This window comes from Myxine glutinosa, chromosome 11 (assembly GCF_964187855.1).
Source record: "Myxine glutinosa chromosome 11, kmMyxGlut1.1, whole genome shotgun sequence".
In the NCBI taxonomy this organism is placed as follows: domain Eukaryota; kingdom Metazoa; phylum Chordata; class Myxini; order Myxiniformes; family Myxinidae; genus Myxine; species Myxine glutinosa.
The window spans coordinates 25,822,661-25,850,092 of record NC_136271.1 but is presented as its reverse complement, the minus strand read 5'-3'; the positions used below and the strand labels follow the sequence as shown (position 1 = coordinate 25,850,092).

Below are 27,432 nucleotides of genomic sequence, written 5' to 3'. Positions count from 1 at the left end.
ATAAATGGACGTTGCTGAAATTTGAACATATTACCTCAACGTACAAAGCATTTACTTCTGAAATTTACAACCGTTTCGTCCAGCAACAACATGCACAACAACATGCATTTTAAAGGCCATTTTCCCTACTAGAGTAGGGGTTAGCCTTGCGGTCCCCATGACAATCTTCTCCATTTTGCCCTATTTTCTGCATCTCTCCTTGTTAACCCCCTTGCCCGCATTTCTTCTTCCACCATCTTTAGCCAAGTCTTTCTCGGTCTTCCCCGTCCTCTACTTCCTTCTACATTCATTTCCATCACTCTTCTCAACCAGTCACTTTCATCCTTCCTCAACACATGACCAAACCATCTCAACCAGTTCCTCTTCACAGCATCAATCACAGGCTCTATTCCCATCATCTTTCGCAATTCATCATTTGTCTTCCTCTCTCTCAACGATACTCAGCACATCCGTCGAACCATTCGCATTTCCACCCTTTCCAACCTTCGTTGCTGCTCTACGTTCATTACCCATGTCTCGCTCCCATAAATCATAACACTTCTCACACATGCAGCATACACCTTTCCTTTCAGCTTCAACGACACCCCTCCTCATCAGCACGCCACTCAGTTCCCGAAACTTCTTCCATGCACATCTCACTCGAGCAACCGTTGCCGAGTCTGATCCACCTTCTTCATTCAGCATGTCTCCGAGGTAGCAAAATGTTTTCACACCTTCCAGCTTCACGCCGTCTCCAAGATCCAACTCAACATTTCCTCCATCTGCAGTTCCCTCTGTGCACACCTTACATTTGAATGTAGCTGCCACACTGGTAAATGACCCTCTCAGACCACTACATTTTTGATGAACCCACTCAGCGCAAATTGTACATTGAATGGAGTTCACTCTGACACCCTTCCTACACACAGCACAGGGCCACTTCCCAGTTCTTTCCACCTCACCACATGCTTTACCACTTGCCATCACCTTCGTCTTTCCGATATTCACCTTCAGACCTTTTGTCTCCATACATTCCTTCCACTTGTTCATCATTTCCTTCAGTCCATCCATACTTTCCGCAATCAACACCAGATCATCTGCATACAACAACTCCCATGGTAAACCCTCCTTTACGTTCTGAGCCAGCACCTCCATCACAGCTACAAATAGTAGTGGACTTAGTACCGACCCCTGGTGCACTCCCACCTTCACCTCAAACTCACCACTGTTCCCGTCCTTCATCTTTACAGCTGTGCGCGCTCTTTTGTGCATTGCCATCACTACTCTGATCAACCATTCCTCCACTCCTAACTTCCTCAATGCCCATGTCAATACTTTGCGTGGAACCCTATCGAATGCTTTCTCCAGATCAACAAACCCAAGAAACAACTTCTTCCTCTTCTCCATGTACTTCTCCTGCAACTGCCTCACAATGAAAAGTGCGTCTGTCGTTCCTCTTCCTGGCATAAATCCAAACTGCATTTTGTCGATCTTCACTTACTTCCTTATCCTCCTCTCCAACACCCTTTCCAATACCTTCATTCCATGCTCCATTAACTTTATCGCTCGGTACGAGCCACACTCCAGAGGGTCACCTTTCCCCTTGTATAGAGGGACGAGGGTACTCAGTTCCCAATCCACTGGAATGCGGCCTTATTTCACCACCAGATTACAGATCTCTGTCATTCTCTTCACACCCCAACTTCCTGCTGCCTTCAACATATCTCCCACAACTCCCGTCGGCCCTCCCGCTTTTCTACCCTTCATTGCTTTTATCGCTTCCTCAACTTCCTCCTCAGTTATCTTCTCTGCCGGTCCTAAAACTGGGTTACTCTCTATGTTGCCATCCCATTCATTCTCTGTATTCAACAGCATTTCCATATATCTTTTCCACCTTCCTTTAATTCCATCTGGGTCCACAACGATTTGTCTCACTTCATCCTTCAAGCAACTCACCCCCATCACATCACACCTCTCTTTCGCTATCTGCTTTGCAAACCTGAATACTGCTTTCTGACCCTCTTCCGAATCCAAGCGTTCTCCGAACATTTTCCTACATGCCTCCTGCGCCTTTGCTACCTCTTTCTTTGCAGCCTTCCTGGCTGCCTTATAACTTTCATGCTCTGCTGTTTCGTCCAGCAGAAGCCGCGAAACTAATTTTTAGTCCCCATGTTGAAGCTGAGTACAGAGAAACGATCCCTTATATAAATGGAGGGGCGCTTTGTGCCTAAGAGCCCTTGGGAGTAGATGGCCCGGGTGTTTTTAAACAATATTAAATGTTGACAGAGTCGCTATAAATACATAGTATAATTGATGTAGTCATGGCACAGAATTCACTTCCTGCTGTGCAAAACCGTATATATTTATGGACAAAAAATTCACAGCCCGATGCCAATTGCTCATGCATAATACGTTGGCATGACAATTATTGTTTAATAAAGTCGGTGTCATTTTTCATCCCAATACAAACACTGTTCTCCATTTATTGAGAGGTACAGCAAGCAAGTGGTTAATGCTTCTCAGCATGGTAAGGCTCGCAATGCAAACAAGGTAATATAATATAGATGCTGCAAGTATTCTAAAGGGCATGTGCATGCTAAGTGATTACTTCATCAGTATGTTAAGTAAATAGATTCGATTGAGCAAATAAATGATTCTATGGGCTACAGCAGCAGCTTGGTGGGTCAAAAGGCCTCTTCATGTTTCCAAGTTTTGCTTCATTTTGGTCTCCAAAGCTAGTTTCCTGGTAACATGATGGCCGTCAAATGATGTAAAAAGAGCTCGAATTTATTACTGATGTGTGTGAGGTGTACGCATTATTTTGTATCGGGTTCTATTCATAATGTCTACCTGTTCCTCACCGCCCACTACTGTTGGTTGAAATCCTTTCATCCCTGTCATGGATGAAACCAGACTCAGTGGTGTAATGGTTAGAGCATCCGGTCTGAGTCTGGGATGTGGGCGGTAAAAATGGTACGTGCTACTTCCTTGCTTGATGTTAAGCATTTTAAAAGGATAGAGCACGGACAATCCCCATTGGTTGGCATCCATGGGGGAAAAATAAATTTCTCCTGAGGAAATGCCTCAAATGAGGAAATACTGAGGAAATGAGGAAATGAGGAGTGTGGTGAGAAAAGCTGCGCCATTGATGTGATGACGTTGCTGGTACCCAGAGCATCCCGGGAAGTGACGGAAGTGACAGCACTTCCCCCAAAGCTCAGTGGCTGTGTTGAGTGTTTGTCTCATCTGTGTGTGTGTCCAAAGGTCAAACTCTATAGCTACTCAAACCTGGAGGCATCATAAACTAGAATAGCTGTCCATCAGGCAAAGCTCCGGTCCAATGTTTCAACCACCGACTGGTCTTTCTCCGGAACTAGTACTGCCAACTTTAACCAGGCAATCTTCCAATGTGATTCTCTTTCTTCTTCATTGTCTTTTACCATTCATTTATTTGCTAAGAAAAGGTGATTGAGCTTCATTGACCACCCTCATCTACAGTATATGGACAATATCAAACTGTATGCAAAATCAGACAAAGATTTCTCAGCTCTGAAAAGCAAATATGGACATTCATTTAAAAGCAGATATGGACAAATTGTACATACCTGTAAGGAAAAGAGAAAGATGATTAACGTGTATTGAAGATCTCATGTTTACGAAAATATATTTTCTGTTTCAGTTCTCAAGCCAAATACCACTTTTATAATTAGTTGATGATGATGTCGAGTCTCCTCGGGCAATGATGGCGTGTTTGCCATCATATTGCCGATAATTAGTAAGTAAAGAAAGAATTGTGGAGAAAGGAATTAGTGGTTCATATGCAGCCGATGGCTGCTGGCTGCATCATTTTCTGGGGGTCCTGATGCAATGCCCCTATTACCAGTCAATGGGTATTCATTTTGCCCACCTCTAAAGGATGACAGGCTGAGTCAAACCCATTTGTTGTTATTTCAGTGGCACAACAGGAGCTCAAACTCAGGACCACAAGATCTCAAGCCAGCCACTTTAACCGTCCAGGCAACACCAGGCTTCGCAGTGTGGCAATCTTCATTCTGATGAAGCAGTACTTATATGGAAGCAAGGAAGGAGAGAGCCAAGGAGAATGCAGAGACTATCTTGCCAAATGGGAACCAAAGACCTTTCATGGTAATTGTCCAAAACTTCTTAAAACCACTGCTGATGATTCTTCAAAATGGCGACAAACTGCCAACTTAAACCCTCTCGCTGAAACCTTTATTCTAGCCACACAAGACCAGCCTCTCCACACAAACTAGCTAGGATACATTAGACCAAATCATGGTGAAATCACTGAAAAGCGCATACTGAAAATCACAATGTTTCCTGGGTTTGAAGAACATTGTCAGTGGATGTGAAAAGTTGGTATGTACGAGTACATACAGTCGTGGCTAAAAAATATTGGCACCTCTGCACTTTTTTCTGATAATGCACCATTTCTTCCAGAAAATTGTTGACATTAAAAAATATTTTGGTATCCACAGATGTATTCCTTTGGTTTGCAGTGGAACAAAACAAAAAAGCTGAAAAAAATTACGAAATCTTAGCTTATTCCACACATAGATCCTAAAATGGCCCCGAACAATATTATTGGTACCTTTTAGAAGTTGTTAGAAATAATTAGATTTCAATCAGGTTATTCTCCTTTACTTTGGAATTTAACTCAACTACGGTGAGTTGCAGGTGCCTGCAATATAAAAATCACTCATTCAACCAGTTTGAATTGAGAAAAGGAGTTATTCTGCTGTTTTGTGTCACTGTGTGTACCGCATAGAGAAAAGAAAGAAAACCAGAGAATTGTCTGAGGAGGTCAGACACGAGATTGTAGCCAAGCATGGACAATCTCAAAGCTACAAGTCCATCTCCAGAGACCTTGAAGTTCCTGTGTCCACCGTACACAATGTTATCAGGAAGTTTAAGGCCCATGGCACTGTAGCCAACCTCCCTGGATGTGGCCTCAAGAGGAAACTTGATGGAAGATTGCAGCGAAGGATTGTTCGAATGGTGGAGAAAGCAGCTCGATCAACTACCAAACAGATTCAAGCTGACCTTCAGACACAAGGTACGACAGTTTCAACTCGCACCATCCACTGTCAACTCAATGAAAGGGGGTTATATGGTAGGAAACCCAGGAGGACGCCACTGCTGAGAAAGCCTGACCGGACTTTGCCGAAACACACCTGAACAAGCCAAAATCCTTCTGGGAGAATGTCCTGTGGACAGATGAAACCAAATTAGAGCTGTTTGTAAAGCACATCATCTCTATGTTTACAGAAAACAAAATGAAGCCTTCAAATAAAAGAACACCTTCCCTACAGTCAAACATGGAGGAGGTTCAGTGATGTTTTGGGATTGCTGTGCTGCCTCTGGCACTGCGTGCCTTGAATGTGTGCATGGCATCATGAAATCAGGAGATTACCAAGGCATTTTGGAGCGTGATGTTCAACTGGAGCAACGCAATGTTCAATCTGGGAGAACTGGAGCAGTTTGCACAAGTAGAGTGGGCCAAACTGCCAGTAGAGAGGTGTAGGAAGCTCATTCATGGCTATAGGAAGTGCTTGACTGCAGTTATTTTGTCCAAAGGCTGTGCTACCAAATATTAAGTCAAGAGTGTCAATAATTTTGTCAAATCCATTTCTTTTTATTTTCTGATTTAAAAGGATATATTAAGTTCTGAATCAAAAACAAAGGTTCTGTAATATTAACAGTGAAATAAAGAATTGTGGAGACCAAATACTTTTGTCAATTTCAACTTGTTTTTAGAGAAAATTGTGAGTTATTTGAAAAAAGTGCAAGGGTGCCAATATTTTTGGCCACGACTGTAGGTTCGTATAATCAAATGACCAATGCCCTTCATTTGGTACCTTTGTTGACAATGTCATCTGCCCAGATAGGGCTGCCTTGGTGTGAACACAGGGCTAATCTGGTTATAGAAAAGGACAAGGTGATGATCCTTCGGCACTTCACTTTGCGGTTGTATAGGATCGTTGAAGCTGGAAAACAAGACATCCAAATCAGTTTGAAGCGTTCAAGATGAAACCCACAAAAAAGTTACCATCATTGACTTTTTTGCCCTCTTGGATAAACATCGGGAAATAAATTATAAGAGGAAAAAGATCCTCAAATACCAACTTCTAAAATGGAATGAGAGAGAACTTGGGTTGGAAATGCCAAATTGTACTCATTGTCATAGGTTCCTAGGAGTCTAACTGAGACTTTGAAAGACTTTTTCAGAGTTGGGCGTCACTATCAGTGTCCAAACTTTACAAAAGGTCATTCTATTAAGAGCAACTTACATTTTTGACATTTTTACTTTCCAGGATCTGACAGATCCCAGAGTCAAGATCTATCTCAGCTGTCATAATAATGTTCTCTGAGAAGGGGTAGTCAGCCAGTGAAAGGTTTTGGCTCAAGTTTTACATAAATGAGCTTTCCAGGCCGGATTTTCAACTGATTGTGGCAGGAAGGTGGAACTTGTTTAGGCTGCCAATGATAACTCACCGACTCTTCGTGAGAGATACCATGGAATATTTCACCTCTACCAGGGAACTCCATCAGACAGGACACCGTGAGCCTAGCATCCACACGATGGATGTCATACTTTGTTTTCCAATACCGCTACCTGTGAAGTCTGTTGTCACGCCAGAAATCACACCCAGGCTAAACAGTTTAAAGTCAAGCCTGCGCCACCCTTTCAGACACATTATTGAAAGTAATAATGACAATTATGAGGTGTTATTACATGAGTTAAGTTGAATCACTCCTGCAACCTTTTACAGTGCCTTCAGAAAGCATTCACGCACCTTGACTTTTTTCACATTTTGTTGTGTTCCTGTCTGAATTTAAAATGGATTAAATTGAGATTTTTTTGTTACTGATCCACACATAATACCCCTTAATATCAAAGTCGAATTTTGTTTTTAGAAATTTCAAAAACAAAATTAAAAATGAATTACAGAAATATCTAATTTACCTAAGTATTTAGCGCTCTGATTCAATACTTCGTAGCCTTTGGCAGCCATTACGGCTTTGAGCCTTATTGGGTATGTCTGTATCAGCTTTGTACATCTGGATTTGGAAGTTTCTCCCATTGTTCCTTGCAGATTTACTCAAGCTCTGTCAAGTTGGATAGGGAACGTTAGTGAACAGCAATCTTCAAGTCTATCCACAGATTTTCAATGGAATTCAGGTCTGGGCTTTGGTTGGGCCACCCAAAGACTTTCACATTTTTGTTCTGAAGCCATTCCAGTGTTGCTTTGTCTGTACGCTTGGGGTCATTGTCCTGTTGGAATGTAAATCTTCGTCACAGTCAAAGGTCTTTTTCAATCTGAAGCAGGTTCTCCTCAAGCATTTGCCTATATTTGGTTCCTTTCATTGGTCCCTCTATGCTTACAAGTCTTCCAGTCCCAGCTGCTGAAAAGCATCCCCATAGCATGATGCTGCCACCACCATGTTTTGTGGTAGGAATGGTATTACATGGGCGATGAGCTGTGCTTGTTTCCCACCAGATGTAGCACTTTGCATTCAGGCACAAGAGTTCAATTTTCATCTCATTAGACCACATCATCTTTCTCCTCATGATATCAGAGTCTTTCACGTGCCTTTTTGCAAACTCCCAGGTGTGCCGTCATGTGCCTTTTTCTCAGGAGTGGCTTCCGTCTGGCCTCTCTCCCATAAATCCGGGATTTGTGAAGTGCTGCAGAGACTGTCTTCCTTCCGGCAGGTTCTCCCATCTCAACCAGGGAACTCTGTAGTTCAGCTATAGTGGTCATTGAGTTCTTGGTGTCCTCTCTGACCAAGGTTCTTCTTGCTCAGTTGCTCAGTTTGGTCGGCAGGCCAGTTCTAGGAAGAGTCTGTGTAGTTCCATATTCTTTCCATTTCGTAATGATGGAGCTCATTGTGCTCTTGGGAACTTTCAATACTCTAGGAATTTTTTTTTGTTCCCTTCCCAGATAAAATGCCTCTTCATAATTCTATCTCGGAGTTCTTCGGACAGTTCCTTGGACTTTGTGATAGAGTTTCTGCTCTGAAACATTGCCATCGCACTGTCAACTGTGGGACCTTATATAGAAGGTTTGTTGGTTTCTAAATCATGTCCAACCAATTGAATTGGCCACAGGTGGACTCCAATCAAGTTGTAGAGACAACTCAAAGATGATCGAAGGAAATTGGATGCATCGGAGCTCAATTTGGAGTGTCATAGCAAAGGGGGTGGAACACTTATTGACGACTCAAGACATTTCAGCTTTTCATTTTTAATTATTTGGTAAAAAAAATTCTCAAAAAAAATTGCACTTTGACATTATGTGGTATTATGTGTAGATCAGTGACAAAAAAAATCTTAATTTAATCCATTTCAAATTCAGGCTGTAGCACAACAAAATGTGAAAAAAGTCAAGGTGTGTGAATACTTTCTGAAGGCACTGTATGTGGATTACATTACCTGCTCAATGATACAAATTCTGAAACGTTCTTGTACTTGGAACCGTTTTGGCAATCTACATATCATAATGACTATTGTATGGTTTTGGTTTTAAGCCTGGTTGTGGCCTAATGGTTAAGGTGGCTGGCTTAAGATCTTAAGGTACTGAGTCCAACCGTCTATTGTGCCATAAGTAACACAAGATGGGTTGACTCAGCCTGTCATTCTTCCGAAGTCCCTATGTCAGTGTGGTGACCTGTTTAGGATTGTTCCCTCTTACCAATGAAACTCACTCAGCGGCCTTATATGCACCTAATGGCATGAAGGGAATGGTTGTTATTGTTATTGTATGGTTCTATTGCCTATATTTTTGAATTTAATCATCCCTGCAATTATCATTGAGATTGAGCTGACTGTTGCAGAGATAAAGCATTGAGATTACTGAAAAAGAAGAATAACCTCTAGGAAGGCATATCATGTGTGTGTGTGTGTGTGTGTGTGTGTGTGTGTGTGTGTGTGTGTGTGTGTGTGTGTGTGTGTGTGTGTTCCAGATGAAACGACATAATTTTGCACATTTAGTAATAACGAACCACTTATGAAGCAAACATAAAACTGACACCACTATACAGAGGAAAGTCTAAGTTTTGCTTCCTATAAGGATACGTTCAATATAACCACCATTCGCATTAAGCATAGCACGTGTGCGTACACACATTGTCGATAACGTCTCCCATAGTGCTTTGGCTTATTTCTACGACATGTGTAATTCCAGATCCCTGTTTTCAAGTCATTGAAAGTCCAGCGAGCCATCTTGTAGATTTGCTCCCTAAGTTATCCGCATAAGATGAAATTGCATGGATTAAGGTCCAGACCTGTAGTTGGTCAGGGTAGGCCTTCACCAAAATTTGCAGGGAAACGATTTGAGATGACCCTGCCACCGAGTCAGGAATAGAGGTAATCCAAGACATTATCCTTGGTGTGTGGGCATGCCTCATTCTGTTGGAACTATTGGCGTCTCATTGGAAAACGTTGACATCGCAATCCCACAGAAGAATGTCTGTAGCATTTCCAAGTAGCCATTCCCATTGATGTAACCATCAAAAAGATGGGCCCTATCACTCCCTGTTTGGAGATGGTGCAATAAATACAAATGCAACAAAACTCGACTTTCCTCTGTGTCGAATGCATCAAAACTCAAAACTCCTAGTACTTGTTCTACACGTCCATCCTCAATAGTTCCTTCTTTCTCACTGTGTAAAATCATGGTGTGTGTATGTATATATTGTATGTAAAGTTCAAAAAAGTATGTATATATAATTATATATATATATATATATAAGGTGTGTGTGTGTGTGTGTGTGTGTGTGTGTGTGTGTGTGTGTGTGTGTGTGTGTGTGTGTGTGTGTGTGTGTGTGTGTGTGTGTGTGTGTGAGAGAATCTGCCCGTTCTGAGAGGGGCTTCAAAAAAACAAATCTCCACAATTTTATTTGCTCCACATCGCTCCAAGGCCTCTTTTGTTAGGCTCGCGGTTTCTCACTCTCTCACAGTTTTATTAAAACTCTAATTCGATATCTGATTTCATTTTTCATATTTTGCAACCGATGGTTTTAGACTCGGTTGCAAAAAACGGGAAGAATATTTGATGAAAGTTACCATTTATAGAACAAAATGCATTTTGAATGAAATGAAATGAAGGCCTGTACCATAAAATCCAATGAGACTCCCTCATGGCTTTATCTTGATTCTAATTCACCATCTGATTTCATTTTTCATCGTCGCTAAGAAGGTTTATGTCACAGTTTTCTTTTTTTGTTTTTGTATACAAGATCGAGGCTCATGTAAGAGCTAACATTAATCACGAAAAAAAATGGACACATAAAACATACAATAAAGGGAGCGAGAGGGAGAGAGAGGGAAGCACACAAGTACAACAGCAGAGAACAGGGACATCGGGAGATCTGTGGGAGGGAGAGGGCTTGGGGGGAGGAGTCATGGGAAGGGGTGTTGGGGGGTAGGAGAGATATAAAACACATGGACACTGCTAGGACTTCCAGGAAAGAAGTCGGTATTTCAAAATAGTGGATCTGGGGTGAATTAACGGGGGTATAAAAGATCAAAGTTTTGGATGGGGGAGGATAAGAGATGGTGTTGTTTTAACAGCTGTTAAAAACAGCTGTTTTAAAGAGCTGGAGGGAGGAGTGGGATTGAAGAGAGTGACGGAGTTTGTTCCAGAGGCGGGAGTAAAGAGTAATGAAAGAGTGAAGGTGAGAAGAGAGTCTTGATTTTGGCAATTTCACCAGAAGAGGGTTTACCATGAGTAGTCAGTGAGTCTCACCATGAGTAGTCAGGTGGCTTGGTGAAATTACCGTTACCGGCGGATAAAAGCACAATATTTGGCATGAAGCTCCCTTAGGGCCTATTAATTAATGTTAGCCTCGGAACCCTCTGGAGTTTAAATTTTTTTTCAAGTAAAACACCCAAATTCAAGATGGCCGACATCTATGACAAAATATAGCTTTTCTGAGTATGAATGCTTCCTTCTGAAGATTGTGCAGGGTCAAGCGAGTGACTTGGTTGGCATGCCTGGTTCGAGTTAGGTGTGCTGCCTTCAGAAATGAGTCAGCAGGGCCAGAGGATGCTACATCTGCCTCTGTGAGGGCTGTAGTCCAGCCAGAACCTTGCAATACATCCCCCAGTGTATTCCAGAGGGCCATTTCTCTGTGCAGACCACCTAGCATAACACATGCACTCTCTCACCATGAGTATCTGGCCATTTCCACTGTACAAACTTTGCCAGGGCAAACAGAGGCTGATCAAATGTCGTGACTGGGATTTGTCCTGGATTCAGAAATTCGACAGCTTGTCTCACGACATCCATGCCATGCTTGATCATAGCAGGAGTGGCAGACTTCTCATAGAACAGAGGAAGGAGTGCACATTGTGCTGGAGGATCTTCTCCCGGAGGTTGCCCATGCAATAGCAGCTCCACTGGTGAGTTTTTCTGTCTCTAGAAGTGGCAGTGCATGCTCTACCCAGCTGTGTTCCTGTACTCTGGCCTCATCTAAGCAGCTCTCGAATGGAACTCCGTCACACTCTGGCACCTCGACAGCAGCGGTCTTCAAAGCTATGGCTGGGACAGAGGCGTAGCTGTCAAGAAGAGAGTGCTTTTCATTTCCAGAAGGTGGTATTGTAATAGGTGGTCTGCTCACACCCGGTTCGGTCTTAGTAGGCAACTGGAAAAGGCTGATTCCAGTCCTGTGGAATGAGGTTAGGGAAGTGGATGAGCTGGGGTTGTGGTCTAGGTTATCCAGGGCGCCAACAGTGAACAACTCTTTCCGGAGACAAGCAGGAGACACGACTCCATCTTTTGCAAAGCGTTCACAGGTAGAAGTGGCGATCCAGTCCTCAATCTCCATAATCCTGTCATAAGAAATGCTGATGCCCATCTGGTATAACTGCTGGATGAGTTTCTTGCTTCTGCTCAGCTTCTTTTTTTTTTTTTTTGTATACTGAATCGAGGCTCGTGAAAGAGCTAACATTTACTTCACAAACAAATCAACCAGCCAAACAAAATATATAAAAAGAGGGAGCGGAAAACAAGATGGGGAGAGAAGGGGAAGCACACAAACACAACATTTGAGAGCAGGGAGATGTGTGGAAGGGAGAGGGCTTGGGGGGAGGAGGCGTGGGAAGGGGGGGGGGGGGGAGGGAGAAGTATAAAACAGAAGGACACCAAGGACTTCCAGGACAGAAGTTGGTATTTCAAAAAAGTGGAATTGGGGTGAAATTAGCGGGGGTAGAAAAGATCAAGGTTTTGGATGAGGGAAGATAAGAGATGGTGGTGAACAGCTGTTTTAAAGACCTGGAGGGTAGAGTGGGATTGAAAGAGTGAGGGAGTTTGTTCCAGAGGCGGGAGAAAAGAGGCATGAAGGAGTGAAGGTGAGCAGAGAGTCTTGATTTTGGCAGTTTGACCATAAGAGGTGTGCAGGCAGATCTTGTGCGACCTGTAGGAATATTTGCGGGACAGAGCCCAGAGAGAGCTGGGGGGGGCAAGGCCAGAGAGGAGTCGGTAGAAGACGGAAAGACCACCAACCTGCCTGCGGTGAGTGAGTGAGAGGCCCTTGGAGTTAGCTTCATCGTGGGAGATTCCAATGATTCTGAATGCTTTAGTTTCAACAGCGTGAAGACGAGCTAGGTGTGAGGCAGGAGCACCAGCCCAGAGGGGAGAGCAGTATTCCATTGAGCTGCGGATGAAAGCCTTGTATGTGGTGAGGAGCTCAGGTGTGCCAAGGAAGGACTTCGCACGACGGAGGATGCCCAGTCGGCGACTGGCTTTGGAGGCCAGATTTGAAATGTGGTTTTCCCAGGAAAGATCATGGCAGATAGTGAGACCCAAAAGCTTGAGTGACAGAACTTCTTGGAGAGGATTATTCAGAAAGTGGATGGGAGGGTTGTCCAGTCGGTCTTTTCGGAGAGACATCGTAAGAGTGTGAGATTTGTCAGGATTGAAAGACATGTTCCACTTGTTTGCCCAGTCTGTGATTTTGTCCAGGTCTGCAGAGAGTCAGGATGCTGCAGACTGCCGATCTGAGGGATGAAGAATGGAGCGACAGAGAGTAGAGTCATCAGCAAAGAGATACAGAGGATTTTCAAGAGAGTCAGAGAGATCATTGATGAAGACCAAAAAAAGCACAGGGCCCAGAACACTGCCTTGTGGAACTCCAGCCTGAACAGGAAGAGGAGATGAGAGAAACCCATTCAGGGCCACACGTTGACTACGACTAGAGAGGAAGTCCGCCAGCCATGCGTGGAGATTTCCATGGATACCAAAAGAGGAGAGTTTGGTGAGCAGAGCGGGGTGCCAGACCGTATCGAAGGCACGTGATATGTCAAGGGAGACTGCTCTAATTTCCTGTTTGGCATTGAGGACCTCCATCCGTTGTTGAGAAAGCAGAAGCAGCATGTCCAGAGTAGAGTGTCCAGGTCTGAAACCAAATTGATGATCAGAGATCAAGCCATTGGAGAAGAGGAAAGATTTCATATCTGAAGCAATGATGGATTCCATGACTTTGCTGATAATTGGGAGAAGGCTGATTGGTCTGTAGTTGCTGGGATCTGTTTTTGCACCTTTTTTGTGCAAAGCGGTGATGTTGGCAGATTTCCAAGCAGATGGAAGATGACCTTGAGCAAAAGAGAGGGTGAAGAGAACAGAGAGGGGGAGTGAAAGAGCGGAAGAACAGGATTTTAGGACCCGTGGGCTGATGCCGTCAGGTCCAGTTGCAGAATCCGAGTCGAGGGTTGACAGAAACTTTTCCGCCTTGTCAGGAGGAAAGGACACAGAGTCCAGGAGCAGCTGGGTACGACTGGGTACGGTGGGTACAGAGAGGGATGGGTTTGGGACACAAGATTTAGAGGCAAACACAGAGTTGAGGCATTCAGCTTTTTCACGTGCGGAGTCAGCCGTGTGGCTATTTGAGGTGAGGGAGGGGATGGAGGGGGAACAAACACCAGAAACAGATTTGACCAGACGCCACCAGGATTTGGAAGAGGGAGACAGATAAGAGAGTTCGGTCCTGAGAATGGAGAGATATTGTTTCCTGGCTCTCCTGAGGGTGGACACACACTTGTTTTGGGCTTTGTGAAAGGAAATGAGATTTCCTTCCGTTGGATTTGCTTTCCAGGAGACGAAAGCAAGTTGTTTCTGGGCAATAGCCTCACCACAAGATTCCGTGTACCATGGACGGGAGGAAGGGTATGACAACAGAAGACGAGATGGGATAAATCTGTGCATGAGAGAGAGCAGTTTGCTTTGGAAGAATTCCCAGGAAGAATTTATGTCAGAGGCAGTAGAGATGGGAGACCAGTCCAGATGATTGATGGCTGCTTGAAGACCGTGCCAGTTGGCCTGAGTGAAATTCCAGACTCGTCGACGCTGAGGAGGCTCTCTGAGAATGGTCAGAGAGATGTCCACTTTAACAAGCACATGATCAGAAGAGCCGATTGGAGCAGAAGAAGAGCAGCAGATGGAGAGGGGTGACTCACGCTCCAGAGTGTGTCTGGTTTTCACAGCAGTACGAGATGTTTTTTCTTTGTGTTGTAAATGATGCACTGGCCGATGGTTAGGCAAGCCTGCGAGTCATGCTTGTCTTGATCTTTCAAGTTGGAACCATTCCAGATCATGGAGACAAGAGACTTGAGGCTTGAGGGCAGTGAGTCTTCTTGGCATTCTGCAGGGAAGCATCCAATGAATTTGAAGCCTTGATGGCTGAAGATGTCTTTTTTGACTCTCGTATCAGCTTTGGCCAGGATAACAGCATCTTCTGAGAAGTCTCGATTCTTCAGAGCTTCCTTCAACATATTTCTCATGCCTTCCTTGAAAATGAGAACCGTGTTTCTCCCTTGTGTACAAGCTTCCTACAAAAGTACAGCAAGTCCTGTTCTTGTGCCGCTGGGAAGCGTTCGAGCAAATGGCCCTTCAGCCTGGTCTTGTTGACTAGTTTCTTGATGCCCAGTTCCTCAAGACGCTTCACATACAGAGAGTGGATCTCGGACAGCTTGAAGAGGAGAGTTCCAGAGTCCACAGATGTCTCAATGTAGCTGGTCAGTTCTACAAATGCCTGAGACTCGTTCATTTTCTCATCTGTGTTTTCAGGTGTTTGGCTTGCCTTGTGAGTGAGACTACAGTAGCGATCTCTCAGCTTGACCAGACATGCCAGATGGTATTTTGCCTCCATTGCAATTAAATCTCCTCCAACTATTCTAGTCATAAGTTGGGTGTCGCTTAGCTCTGTGATCATGTCCCGGATATTTTTGTCGCCATCAAATGTTGAAACTTCATTGAGAACATTTTCCTCTTCGCCTTTATCGCAGAAGAAACACTTTTGAACGTTCAGTGCTTTGCGCTTACTGTGCCTTTTCTGTTCATCATCAGGGTTGTGCTCTCTCTTCGTCTTTGCCTTTGCCAACTTAGAATTGTTGAATTTTAAATGGCAAGATTTGTGCCAGGAAGCAGAATGAGAAGCAAAATTGTCAACAGTTTCATCACTCCCAAAATAGAGTTCAGCTGGAAGAGCACCAATGGCCCAGAACTGTTCTACATTGGTCAGGAATGATGTGTAGGCATCTGTTTTGTCACCACTTGTCCCAGGGCTCTGCAAGGGACACCAAGGGTTCAGCAGTGTCCTGCTGGCAAATCACGCAGTGATCCCAGTTAGCTCCATGTTGAGTCACACACTGAAAAGATACAAGCATATTGGAATATTAAGAACCCGGTTTCTGTGTATAGTTCCATAAACACTATGCTGGAACTCATTGTAGGTCTACTGGTAGTATTGCAATATTCAAAATCCTGTTCAGTGGCCGAAAAAACCAACATTTTGCAACCAATCTGGTCTTCTTATGACTACCAAGACTCGAGAAAAGCGATATTTTGTCATCGATGTCGGCCATGTTGAATTTTGGTGTTTTACATGAAATTGTTTTTTTTAACTCCGGAGGGCTCCTAGGCTAACATTAATTAATAGGCCCTAAGGGAGCCTCATGCCAAATATTGTGCTTTTATCCGCCCGGTAACGGTAATCTTTAAATATAGCACTAAGCCACCTGACTAGTTGCTGGCAGATCTGGTGCGACCTGGAGGAAAATTTGGGGGACAGAGCACAGATAGAGCTGGGGGAGCAAGGCCGGAGAGGAGTTGGTAGAAGACAGAAAGACCACCAACCTGCCTGCGGTGAGTGAGTGAGAGGCCCTCACAATCAGCTTTCCGCTGAAGTTGAGAAAATCAGCAACATTTATTCCAACAGCCGTTTTGAATGTCTGGTGGGACAAGATGTGGGGATGGGGAAGGAGAAGGAGAGGAAAGAACGTTCCCTACTAGGACTTCGTAAAAGTACAGCGACTGAATATTAAAGTGTGAAATCGAACTGTAGTGTCATTATATTTTTCCATATTCCTTGGGTGTATACACACAGTTTGTTTAAGGTGCGTTTACTCTTTTCCAACTATGTAATTAAACAATACAGTACTTCAAAAATGTACATAATAATGTAGACTAACTATGGAATATAATATTTATTAACTAGCCGAAACCCGTGGAACATCCACGGAAGGGAGGATGTGGTGTATGGATAGAGTGTACCATTATGGATGGCATAGGGGATTTGCTTGTCCGAGTAAGAGTTAGGAAGAAAGATGAGAATGAAGAGTGCGTATATGAACGATCGCCGACACCGGCACAAATGCATGCTCTGGATTGTCCACTTAGTGGACGGCTTGCTTTCGCCTTCGCCTGTCCAATCAGCGGACGGCTTGCTTCGCCTTCGCCCAGCAGACGCCAATACGATGGCGTCGTAAGATGGCGTCGTATCGGCAGTTAATCGGATGCTTTTGGGCCCCAACGTCGGCTAATTCAGATTTTTCGAGTTTGTCTGTACGTGATAAACAAAGAGCGCGGTTCGTAGATCGTAAATCCATTAGTGCCGTGGGCATCGGGTCACTGGGTGCGGCGTAAAAGGGATAACAAAGTCGAGTCCTTACGCTATTATTATATAGATAACGTTTGGCTTTAATCTATTTTTACTTTGTAATGCGAAGTATTTTCAATACTTTCAAGTTCAAAAATGAAGAAGAGTCAATGCGGGTTCTCCACCCTCCATCCTCTCAAGTCAAGTCAATCAAGTCAAGGGAGAAGTTTCACTTTTCATCCTCTGCTCCCTCCTCTCCCATATATGTGATCTTTTCCTCCTCTCCCCTTGTGCAGTGCTCTCCCCTGTGCAGTGCAGTGTGTGCAGTGAGGGGTTGGAGAAGAGTGTGGAGGGGTTGGAGAGATGTGGAGGGGTTGGAGAAGAGTGTGGAGGGATTGGAGAAGAGTGTGGAGGGGTTGGAGAAGAGTGTGGAGGGGTTGGAGAAGAGTGTGGAGGGGTTGGAGAAGAGTGTGGAGGGGTTGGAGAAGAGTGTGGAGGGGTTGGAGAAGAGTGTGGAGGGGTTGGAGAGGAGTGTGGAAGGGTTGGATAGGAGTGTGGAGTGGTTGGAGAAGAGTGTGGAGGGGTTGTAGAAGAGTGTGGAGGGGTTGGAGAAGAGTGTGGAGGGGTTGGAGAAGAGTGTGGAGGGGTTGGAGAAGAGTGTGGAGGGGTTGGAGAGGAGTGTGGAAGGGTTGGAGAGGAGTGTGGAAGGGTTGGAGAGGAGTGTGGAAGGGTTGGAGAGGAGTGTGGAGTAGTTGGAGAGGAGTGTGGAAGGGTTGGAGAAGAGTGTGAAGGGGTTGGAGAGATGTGGAGGGGTTGGAGAAGAGTGTGGAGGGATTGGAGAAGAGTGTGGAGGGGTTGGAGAAGAGTGTGGAGGGGTTGGAGAAGAGTGTGGAGGGGTTGGAGAAGAGTGTGGAGGGGTTGGAGAAGAGTGTGGAGGGGTTGGAGAAGAGCGTGGAGGGGTTGGAGAGGAGTGTGGAATGGTTGGAGAGGAGTGTGGAAGGGTTGGAGAGGAGTGTGGAGTGGTTGCAGAGTAGTGTGGAAGGGTTGGAGAGGAGTGTGGAGTGGTTGGAGAGGAGTGTGGAGTGGTTGGAGAGGAGTGTGGAAGGGTTGGAGAGGAGTGTGGAGGGGTTGGAGAGGAGTGTGGAGTGGTTGGAGAGGAGTGTGGAAGGGTTGGAGAGGAGTGTGGAGTGGTTGCAGAGTAGTGTGGAAGGGTTGGAGAGGAGTGTGGAGTGGTTGGAGAGGAGTGTGGAGGGGTTGGAGTGGAGTGTGGAGTGGTTGGAGAGGAGTGTGGAGGGGTTGGGGAAGAGTGTGGAGGGGTTGGAGAAGAGTGTGGAGGGGTTGGAGAGGAGTGTGGAGTGGTTGGAGAGGAGTATTGAGGGGTTGGAGAGGAGTGTGGAGGGGTTGGAGAGGAGTGTGGAGGGGTTGTAGAGGAGTGTGGAGGGGTTGGAGAGGAGTGGGGAAGGGTTGGAGAAGAGTGTGGAGGGGTTGGAGAAGAGTGTGGAGGGGTTGGAGAAGAGTGTGGAGGGGTTGGAGAAGAGTGTGGAGGGGTTGGAGAAGAGTGTGGAGGGGTTTGAGAAGAGTATGGAGGGGTTGGAGAAGAGTGTGGAGAGGTTGGAGAAGTGTGTGGAGGGGTTGGAGAAGAGTGTGGAAGGGTTGGAGAGGAGAGTGGAGTGGTTGGAGAGGAGTGTGGAGTGGTTGGAGAGGAGTGTGGAAGGGTTGGAGAGGAATGTGGTGTGGTTGGAGAGGAATGTAGAGTGGTTGGAGAGGAGTGTGGAAGGGTTGCAGAGGAGTGTGAAGTGGTTGGAGAGGAGTGTGGAAGGGTTGGAGAGGAGTGTGGAGTGGTTGGAGAGGAGTGTGGAGGGGTTGGAGAGGAGTGGGGAAGGGTTGGAGAAGAGTGTGGAGGGGTTGGAGAAGAGTGTGGAGGGGTTGGAGAAGAATGTGGAGGGGTTGGAGAAGAGTGTGGAGGGCTGACGAGTGTCCCAAAAAAAAAGCTTCTAAAGCCAAGTCGGATGACTGATGTTGCAATTACCATTGTAGCAGCTGACACTACATTCAGCAGTGGGTGGTTCTGAGTTTTTACACAGACTGCAGTTTGCCCATTTAAAGGTGTGTGTGTGTGTGTGTGTGTGTGTGTGTGTGTGTGTGTGTGTGTGTATGTTTGTACTTGTGTGAATGAGTGTATTCCATTTGACTAGTTATCATCGGCACCCGTCACATACCAAATGCTAACCCTGACCACCACACGGAAGGCAATGCCAAACCACCCAGTTTAATCGATGCCACGAGACTGCTTTGGCAGCATTGAATCTACCTTCGGGCAAAGCATAACAGGGAGAGCTCCCATCAAGCTAAGTGATTTTTTTCTGACAATACATTATATGAAAACAAAAATATTGTAATTAAGAGTACAAAAACGCACACACAAAATATTGTAAACAAGCGTTACGCCTTGGTCCCCCGTCGGTGAAGTGATGCGAATTGACAAAGTGGAAGACGCAAGGCGGCCATCTTGGATTTTGACGTGGCGACCCAATATTCAATAGCGTTCTTCCTTATCCATAGATACACCCACACACCAGATTAGAAGTTAGTAGTTCGTTTATTTTTCAAGATATTTCGCTCACAAGGTTCAGACATATATATGGTGGCGGCCATCTTGGATTTTGACGTGGCGACCCAATTTTCAATAGCTTTCTTCCTTATGCCGAGATACACCGACACACCAGGTTAGAAGTTGGTACTTCGCTTATTTTTCAAAATATTCCGCTCACAAGGTTCAGACATACATGGCGGTGGCCATCTTGGATTTTGACGTGGCGACCCAATTTTCAATAGCGTTCTTCCTTATGCGTAGATACACACACACACACACACACCAGATTAGAAGTTAGTAGTTCCTTTATTTTTCAAGATATTTCGCTCACAAGGTTCAGACATATATATGGTGGCGGCCATCTTGGATTTTGACGTGGCGACCCAATTTTGAATAGCGTTCTTCCTTATGCTGAGATACACCGACACACCAGATTAGAAGTTGGTACTTCGCTTATTTTTCAAGATATTCCGCTCAAAAGGTTCAGACATTCGTGGCGTCAGACATACATGGCGGCGGCCATCTTTGATTTTGACGTGGGTTGCACACACACACCAAATTAGAATTCGGTCCTTTGCTTACGCACGCACGCATGTACGCACGCCCGCACGCACGCATGCACGGACGGACACACGGATGGAGGGGAAAACTTTAGTCCCCCTTTCGCTCCGTGGTGCGACGGGGGACAATAAGCGTATGCACCACACATGCACGTGCGCATACACACACACACACACACACACACACACACACACACACACACACACACACACGCGCGCACACACACACACACACACAGAGACACACACACATCCGGCCCAGAGCGAAGCGGCAAGGCTACCATTACCATCTCAGTCGGGACGAAGAACACTGAGTGTGGTAGCACCCGGAGGATGACGAAAGCGAGCTTGGGTGAGACCATCGTGGCGGAGATACCACTTGGCGTGAACGACTGAGGAAGCCCCGGGAGAGCTCGAGTGATTATTCAGACACGGTGAGGGATGGGGACGTCGCCGCTGTTGAGACTGGGAGCAACAAGGGCTCAACAGAAGCCCCATGCGTGAAGCACTTTGGGGAATGTGTTGTGGAGGAGGTGGTGGCCTAGTGGAACTCGATCAAGTGCACAGAGCGCCGGACGTAGGTTTAGCAGAGTGCGTGAAAAGGTCAACAGATTACCGAATACAATTTGTCTACAAGCATGAACACAACAAACCAGAAAAGGTATATCTCACTCACCATGCAAAAAAACTTACTGAAACAGGTGCGAATAGAAGATGTCACACACCAAACCGAAATAGCAACAAATACAGCAGCCCCAACTATTACAAAAAAGACAAAAGAGAAATACAGGACAAAATATTAAGAGATATATAATGACAACTGGGAGACAGACAAAAAAAGCAGAGAAATATAAAAAAAAGAATTCGACTGATTGGGGATAGACAAAGAAGGATCACCGGAATTGCCAAGGAGAGGTCAGCTCTACTGGGATGGAGAACGAAGCATAATACTGGAAATTCCCAAGACCAAGGACACACATAAATGGCTTTAAAAAGATAGCTGGACTGAGTAAATGGGACAAGTGTAGATTCTGCAAGATGGAAACAGAAAGCATGGGCCACCTCCTATAGAGATGTAGAAAAACTCATGTCAGAGCAGCTGTACACCCAAAGGCACAACAAGGTATGTAGAGTAATCTACTGGCACATCTGCAGATATTTCAATATCCCTGTTCGAGAAAACTCACGGAAACATGTACCAAAAGCAATTATTGAAAACGAGGACATAATGCTCACGTATGACTTGATCCCATTCTGCATGAGCATAGAAAACATAGCACTGTGGCCAGATATAGTACTCAGATACAAAAAGGAAAATAAGGCATTGCTAATTGAGATTTCAGTACCCAGTGATTTTGGTCGAAATAACGCAGAAATCAAGAAAATGACAAAATATCGAGATCTCAAGAATGAAGTAAAATATCTTGGAAGCTAAATAGCGCCAAAATCTGGGAACATTACCACAAACAAACTGTAGTTGGAAGCTTTCCGGGGCTCAGTGATGATCCTGAAAAAGAGCCCTTGGAACAAAATTCTGAGAACAAGAACACTTAGCCCGTGAATCATTTTCACCGAAACGAAGGTGAATACTTTGAGTCCTGGGGGGGACTCCGTTCCACCTTCTGAGGATCTAATTATGGAGATGACAATCAACGACACACGCACACATATCTTGCAGACACTCAAATATATTTCTGTAAGTGTGTATAACTATACCAAAACAGGTGTACAAAGAGCAATACCAGAGGTGACAATGGATACCAGTATGAAAAGTTACACTAAAGAATACACGTGTACTCAACCGTCCAGTACCTAATGGAGATTTCAGAAGGTGGAAAATTTTGGAGCAGCTGGACCAGTGATTTTTATGAGCAAGTCATTGACCTTCATTTCCCTAGTATGTTTCAAGTTAAACCACCATTCCTCTATTATATAAATCCTGATGCCTTGCATGAAAATACAATCACTTTATAACTTTTTCAGCTTTTACTTGGTCTTCATGGTCAATGAAGTTCCCAATTCTCAAGTCAGGCCAGATCAGATCTGTGACTTGCTACAGGTACAATGTAAACCTGTAGGAATATGTTTCATGGTGGAGTTGTAGACAACTATACCCTCTTCCTGCACCAGGTTTCCTGGTGAGGAGGGTGTATGGATATGAACACTCAGCAGGATTAAAAACAAAACTCGTCTTAGGGTGGAGGAGCTCTTCGTGAGCCAATGGCCATCCATATCTGGCACTCACCTGTGTCTGTGGATCCTCTTGCAGTTGGGTTACCTCTTTCGAGAAGGTCTGGTAGTGAGAGTGATGTGACATGTGGTGGTTCCATGTCTGGCTTTTTTCCTTTTGTTACTGAAGTTCACCAGGGTTGTGTACTGGCCACCACATTTTCAGCGCTTGTATCGACTGGATTCTGGGGAAGATGTTGGATCGATCTAGCTGTGATGTATCATTTGGGAATGTCAAGCTATCCGAACTTGATTTCGCAGATGATGCAGTCATCTATGCAGAGACCCTGGATATCCTTATGGGGGCCCTCAAGGCATTGAATGAAGTGTCGTAGGTTTTTTTTGTTGTTGTTGTTTTGTTGTATACAACATCGAGGCTCGTGAAAGAGCTAACATTAATCACAGAAAAAGTCAAACCGACACATAAAACACAAAATAAGGGGAGCGGTAGACAAGATGGGAAGAGAGGGGGAAGGACACAAACACAGATTTGAGAGCAGGGACATCGAGAGATTTGTGGGAGGGAGAGGGCTTGGGGGGAGGTGGGAGAGGTATAAAACATATGGACACTGCAAGGACTTCCAGGAAAGAAGTTGGAATTTCAAAAAAGTGTATCTGGGGTGAATTAGCGGGGGTAGAAAATATCAAGGTTTTGGATGGGGGAAGATAAGAGATGGTTGTGAACAGCTGTTTTAAAGACCTGGAGGGAGGAGTGGGATTGAAGAGAGTGAGGGAGTTTGTTCCAGTGGCGGGAGAAAAGGGGAATGAAAGAGTGAAGGTGAGCAGACAGAGTCTTGATTTTGGCAGTTTATCCATAAGAGGGTTGATGGCAGATCTTGTGCGACCTGTAGGAATATTTTGGGGACAGAGCACAGAGAGAGCTGGGGGAGCAAGGCCGGAGAGGAGTCGGTAGAAGACAGAAAGGCCACCAACCTGCCTGCGGTGAGTGAGTGAAAGGCCCTCGGAGTTAGCTTCATCGCGGGAGATTCCAATGATTCTGAATGCTTTGGTTTCAACAGCGTGAAGCCGAGCTAGGTGTGAGGAAGGAGCACCGGCCCAGAGGGGGGAACAGTATTTAATTGAGCTGCGGATGAAAGCCTTGTATGAGGTGAAGGCTTGTAGATACTGTAAGTGTATGCAGGACCAACTCAGGTGTGCCAGGGAAGGACTTCGCACGACGGAGGATGCCCAGTCGGCGACTGGCTTTGGAGGCCAGCTTGGAAATGTGGTTTTCCCAGGAAAGATCATGTCAGATAGTGAGACCCAAAAGCTTGAGCGACAGAACTTCTTGGAGAGGATTGTTGAGAAAGTAGATGGGAGGGTTGTCCAGTCGGTCTTTTCGGAGAGACATAGTGAGAGTGTGAGATTTGTCAGGATTGAATGACATGTTCCATTTGTTTGACCAGTCTGTGATTTTGTGCAGGTCTGCAGAGAGTGAGGAGGCTGCCGACTGCCGATCTGAGGGATGAGGAATGGAGCGGCAGAGAGTGGAGTCATCAGCAAAGAGATAGAGAGGATTTTCCAGAGAGTCGGAGATATAAACTGGGATTATGGGTCTCCTGGGTCTAAACTAAGATCCAGGCTTTCAATGACATATTGGATGCTGCTACTTTACCTGTACCTATCTGTGGTGAGGATGTTGAGGTCACAGAGGGATTCACATACCTTGGCAGTGATATTCATGTCTCCCCATATTGAGAGTCATAGGTCAATAGACGTCTGGGTTGGTACTGGGGAGTTATGGATTCATTGGATCATGGGGTGTGTCACTATCGGTATGGGGCATGGTGCTTTGTGCAGGAGGATGAAAGTCTGAGTCTTTAAATCATTGGTGCTTCCAGACTTGCTCTACGGATATGAGACTTGGATTATGACCAAGGATCTGAGACAAATACTTAACTCCTTCGCTACAACATCTCTTCGGAGAATCCTTGGCTATTGATGGTCAGACTTTGTGCCCAATGAGCGTTTGCTGAGAGAGATTCAGATGAGATTTGTTACCTGTATAGTCTGTAAGTATCAGCTGCGGCTGTATGGACATGTGGCTCGTTTTCCTGACGCTGATCCTGCTCACCAGATTATCTCAGCGAGGGGGCCTCGTGAGTGACGGAGGTCAACGGGCCGACCATATGCCTCGTGTTTGGAGCAGGTTGATCGGCATCTCAAGGAAATGGGGATGGGCCAGGCTTTTGCCTGGGAGATGGCCAGACAGAGGCTCCTGGAGTACTGGCGGAAAGTGGACGTGGTGACGCACTGCTCCGGCGCATGCTCCCACACCTGACCTGACCTGAAGTTGCCAATAAATTATGCTTGTCCTGCATACACTTACAGTATCTACAAGCCTTCAACAACGTAATTCATATTTTCAACAGACTTGATCTGGTTAAGTCTGTCCTCTGGCTTATTGTTGTTTTATACCTTGATCAACAAGGTTTTACTGTATAATAAGCTAGGTGCTCAATTACAAACCATAACTTTGCAGAAAAAATACAAAACATTGCACAACACAACGATAATTCAAACGAATGAGAAATGCACTGGGCTCGTTGGCAGGTGTGGAATGCTGCGGGCTGGGGACCAGCTGTTGGCGGTAGATGGTGTTGGATTGGAGCACCAAGGGCTGGAAGAAGCTGTGAGGCTGTTGGCCGGAGCTGGAGACAAAGTCCGCCTGCTTGTCATGCCCAATGGTGACATGATGCCGGAGTCCTATGAGCTTGGCATCGGTAAGTTCCTCTTCATGACTTTCACACAGATCTTGTGATGTTCTCTGTATCTTTATCGAATACACCTTATTTATCAACTCATCATCATAACTTCAACACAGAAAATGTATTCTTTTTTTTCTTAAAGGGGCACTTCGGGATTTGATCTTTGTATACAGAAAAACAGATAGTTTACATTTATCATTCTTCAAAGTCGAGGTTCATGGAAGAGCTTGAACACAGAACAGCACAGGAGGAGAACAAAACATAGTGGAAAGGGGGAAAACACCAACGACAGACGGGTAGAGGGACACAAAATCGGAATAAATGGATGGCGGAAGAATGGGCAAGAGGAATGATGAGAGCAAAGCCAGTGGATGACAGGGGGTGAAAAAGCTGGATGCAAGTTCAAACACAGCAAGAAGGGGTGCATGAAAGAAGATGAAGGGGGGAAATGGAGCAAAAAATGAAAAGGAGGATGGAGGGAGAGGAGAAATCACATCAATAATAATGAACTCACAATGAAGGAGAAATCATAATGAGCTGGAAAGGAAAGGGTGGGCTTGGGGAGAGTTAGGGTAGAAAAGATCAGGAGTATGGATTGGGGATAATCTGAGGATGTAGTGAACAGCCATCTTGAAGCCCAAGAAGAGAGAATGACATTGAACAGACTGAGGCAGTTATATCCACAGATGAGACAAAAGAGGCATGTATGAGTTCAGGTGAGTAGTGAAACTGCATTTTGTAGTTTCACCAGAATTGGGTTACTGGAAGACCCTGTGCACCCTGTAGAAACCTAGGGATTGGACAGCATAGAGAAGGCAGTGGGTGCAAGACCAGAAAGCAGGCGGAAGAAGACAGAGGCCACCAACCTATCTACGACGACGGAGTAACAGGTCCATAGATTCATATTCACTGCAGGACATTCCAATGATTTTGAGAGCCTCGGTCTCCATGTGGTGGGGCGGCTTAGCTCAAATATTCAAAAGAATTGTGCATTTTGTGATACAAGCACCAAATTTGGCACACTAGTAGACTATCATATTATGAAAAGATCTGGATATTGGGCCATCTCAGATTCAGAGATTTGATTTTTGCAAGATTTGCAGATTTTGCAAGCTGAGATTGCAACGCCAGGGACGGCCGACTCCTTCCTACGAGCTGCTCACGTCACCCGCACAAGAAGAGCTCATCAAATCACTGCAGCGGCACTGCACATCCTGCAACACCGTGCGTATGAACGCCACCGTTCGCCAGATGACATATGCTGATGATGCAGAAGACCTGCCTGAGTTCGAAGACTGGTGTCACCAGAGAGGAGAAGACATTCCCAACTTTCAGTACTGGGCAACTGTGCTGGAACTAGAGATGTTGGTACTGGTCTACGTGCGTTCTCTGCGGCAGGCTTCATTCACGATGTACCTTGATGCCCTGACGGAACTGGTCCCATGGTTCCATGCCTTAGACCACACACACTATGCCAGGTGGGTCCCTGTTCACCTGAGGGACACGGTTGCACTCCCAATGAAGCACCCAGATGTAGCCAGAGAATTCAGGGCTGGCAACTTCACTGTACAGAAGACGAAGAAGGTGTTCTCTTCGATCCCAATCGAATCGAAATCTTGCAAAAATCAAATCTCTGAATCTGAGATGGCCCAATATCCAGATCTTTTCATAATATGATAGTCTACTAGTGTACCAAATTTGGTGCTTGTATCACAAAATGCACAACAGGTTTGCTATGCTGCTACACTAATGGCATTAATATGTGCAAGTTGTGAGACAGCTGCACCAACCCAAAATAAAGATCCCTACTCCATCTGGCTCCAGAAGAAGGCCTTTTAATTTGTTACAAGTTTGGATTTGCCAAGTTAAGAAAGACTTGACATGACAGAGGATGCTGAGTCGGCGGCAATTCTTTGGAGGCTAACTTTGATATGTCGATTGGAGGCTAACTTAGATATGTCGATTGGAGGCTAACTTAGATATGTGGATTGGAGACTAACTTAGATATGTCGATTGTAGGCTAACTTTGATATGTCGATTGGAGGCTAACTTAGATATGTGGATTGGAGGCTAACTTAGATATGTCGATTGTAGGCTAACTTAGATATGTCGATTGTAGGCTAACTTAGATATGTCGATTGTAGGCTAACTTAGATATGTGGATTGGAGGCTAACTTAGATATGTGGATTGGAGGCTAACTTAGATATGTCGATTGTCGGCTAACTTAGATATGTGGATTGGAGGCTAACTTAGATATGTGGATTGGAGGCTAACTTAGATATGTCGATTGTAGGCTAACTTAGATATGTGGATTGGAGGCTAACTTAGATATGTGGATTGGAGGCTAACTTAGATATGTCGATTGTAGGCTAACTTAGATATGTCGATTGTCGGCTAACTTAGATATGTCGATTGTCGGCTAACTTAGATATGTGGATTGGAGGCTAACTTAGATATGTCGAT

The 27,432-nt window shown here is 45.1% G+C and overlaps 1 protein-coding gene across 1 annotated transcript in view; it reads left to right on the top strand.

The window, feature by feature from the left end:
* LOC137436513 (glutamate receptor-interacting protein 2) overlaps positions 1 to 27,432 on the top strand; it is a 535,867-nt gene that overhangs the window by 127,338 nt on the left and 381,097 nt on the right. Inside the window, exon 9 of the mRNA XM_068130374.2 lies at positions 24,814 to 24,983. Within this exon, the coding sequence (XP_067986475.2) occupies positions 24,814 to 24,983 (170 nt within the window). The remainder of the gene's footprint in view (positions 1 to 24,813; positions 24,984 to 27,432) is intronic.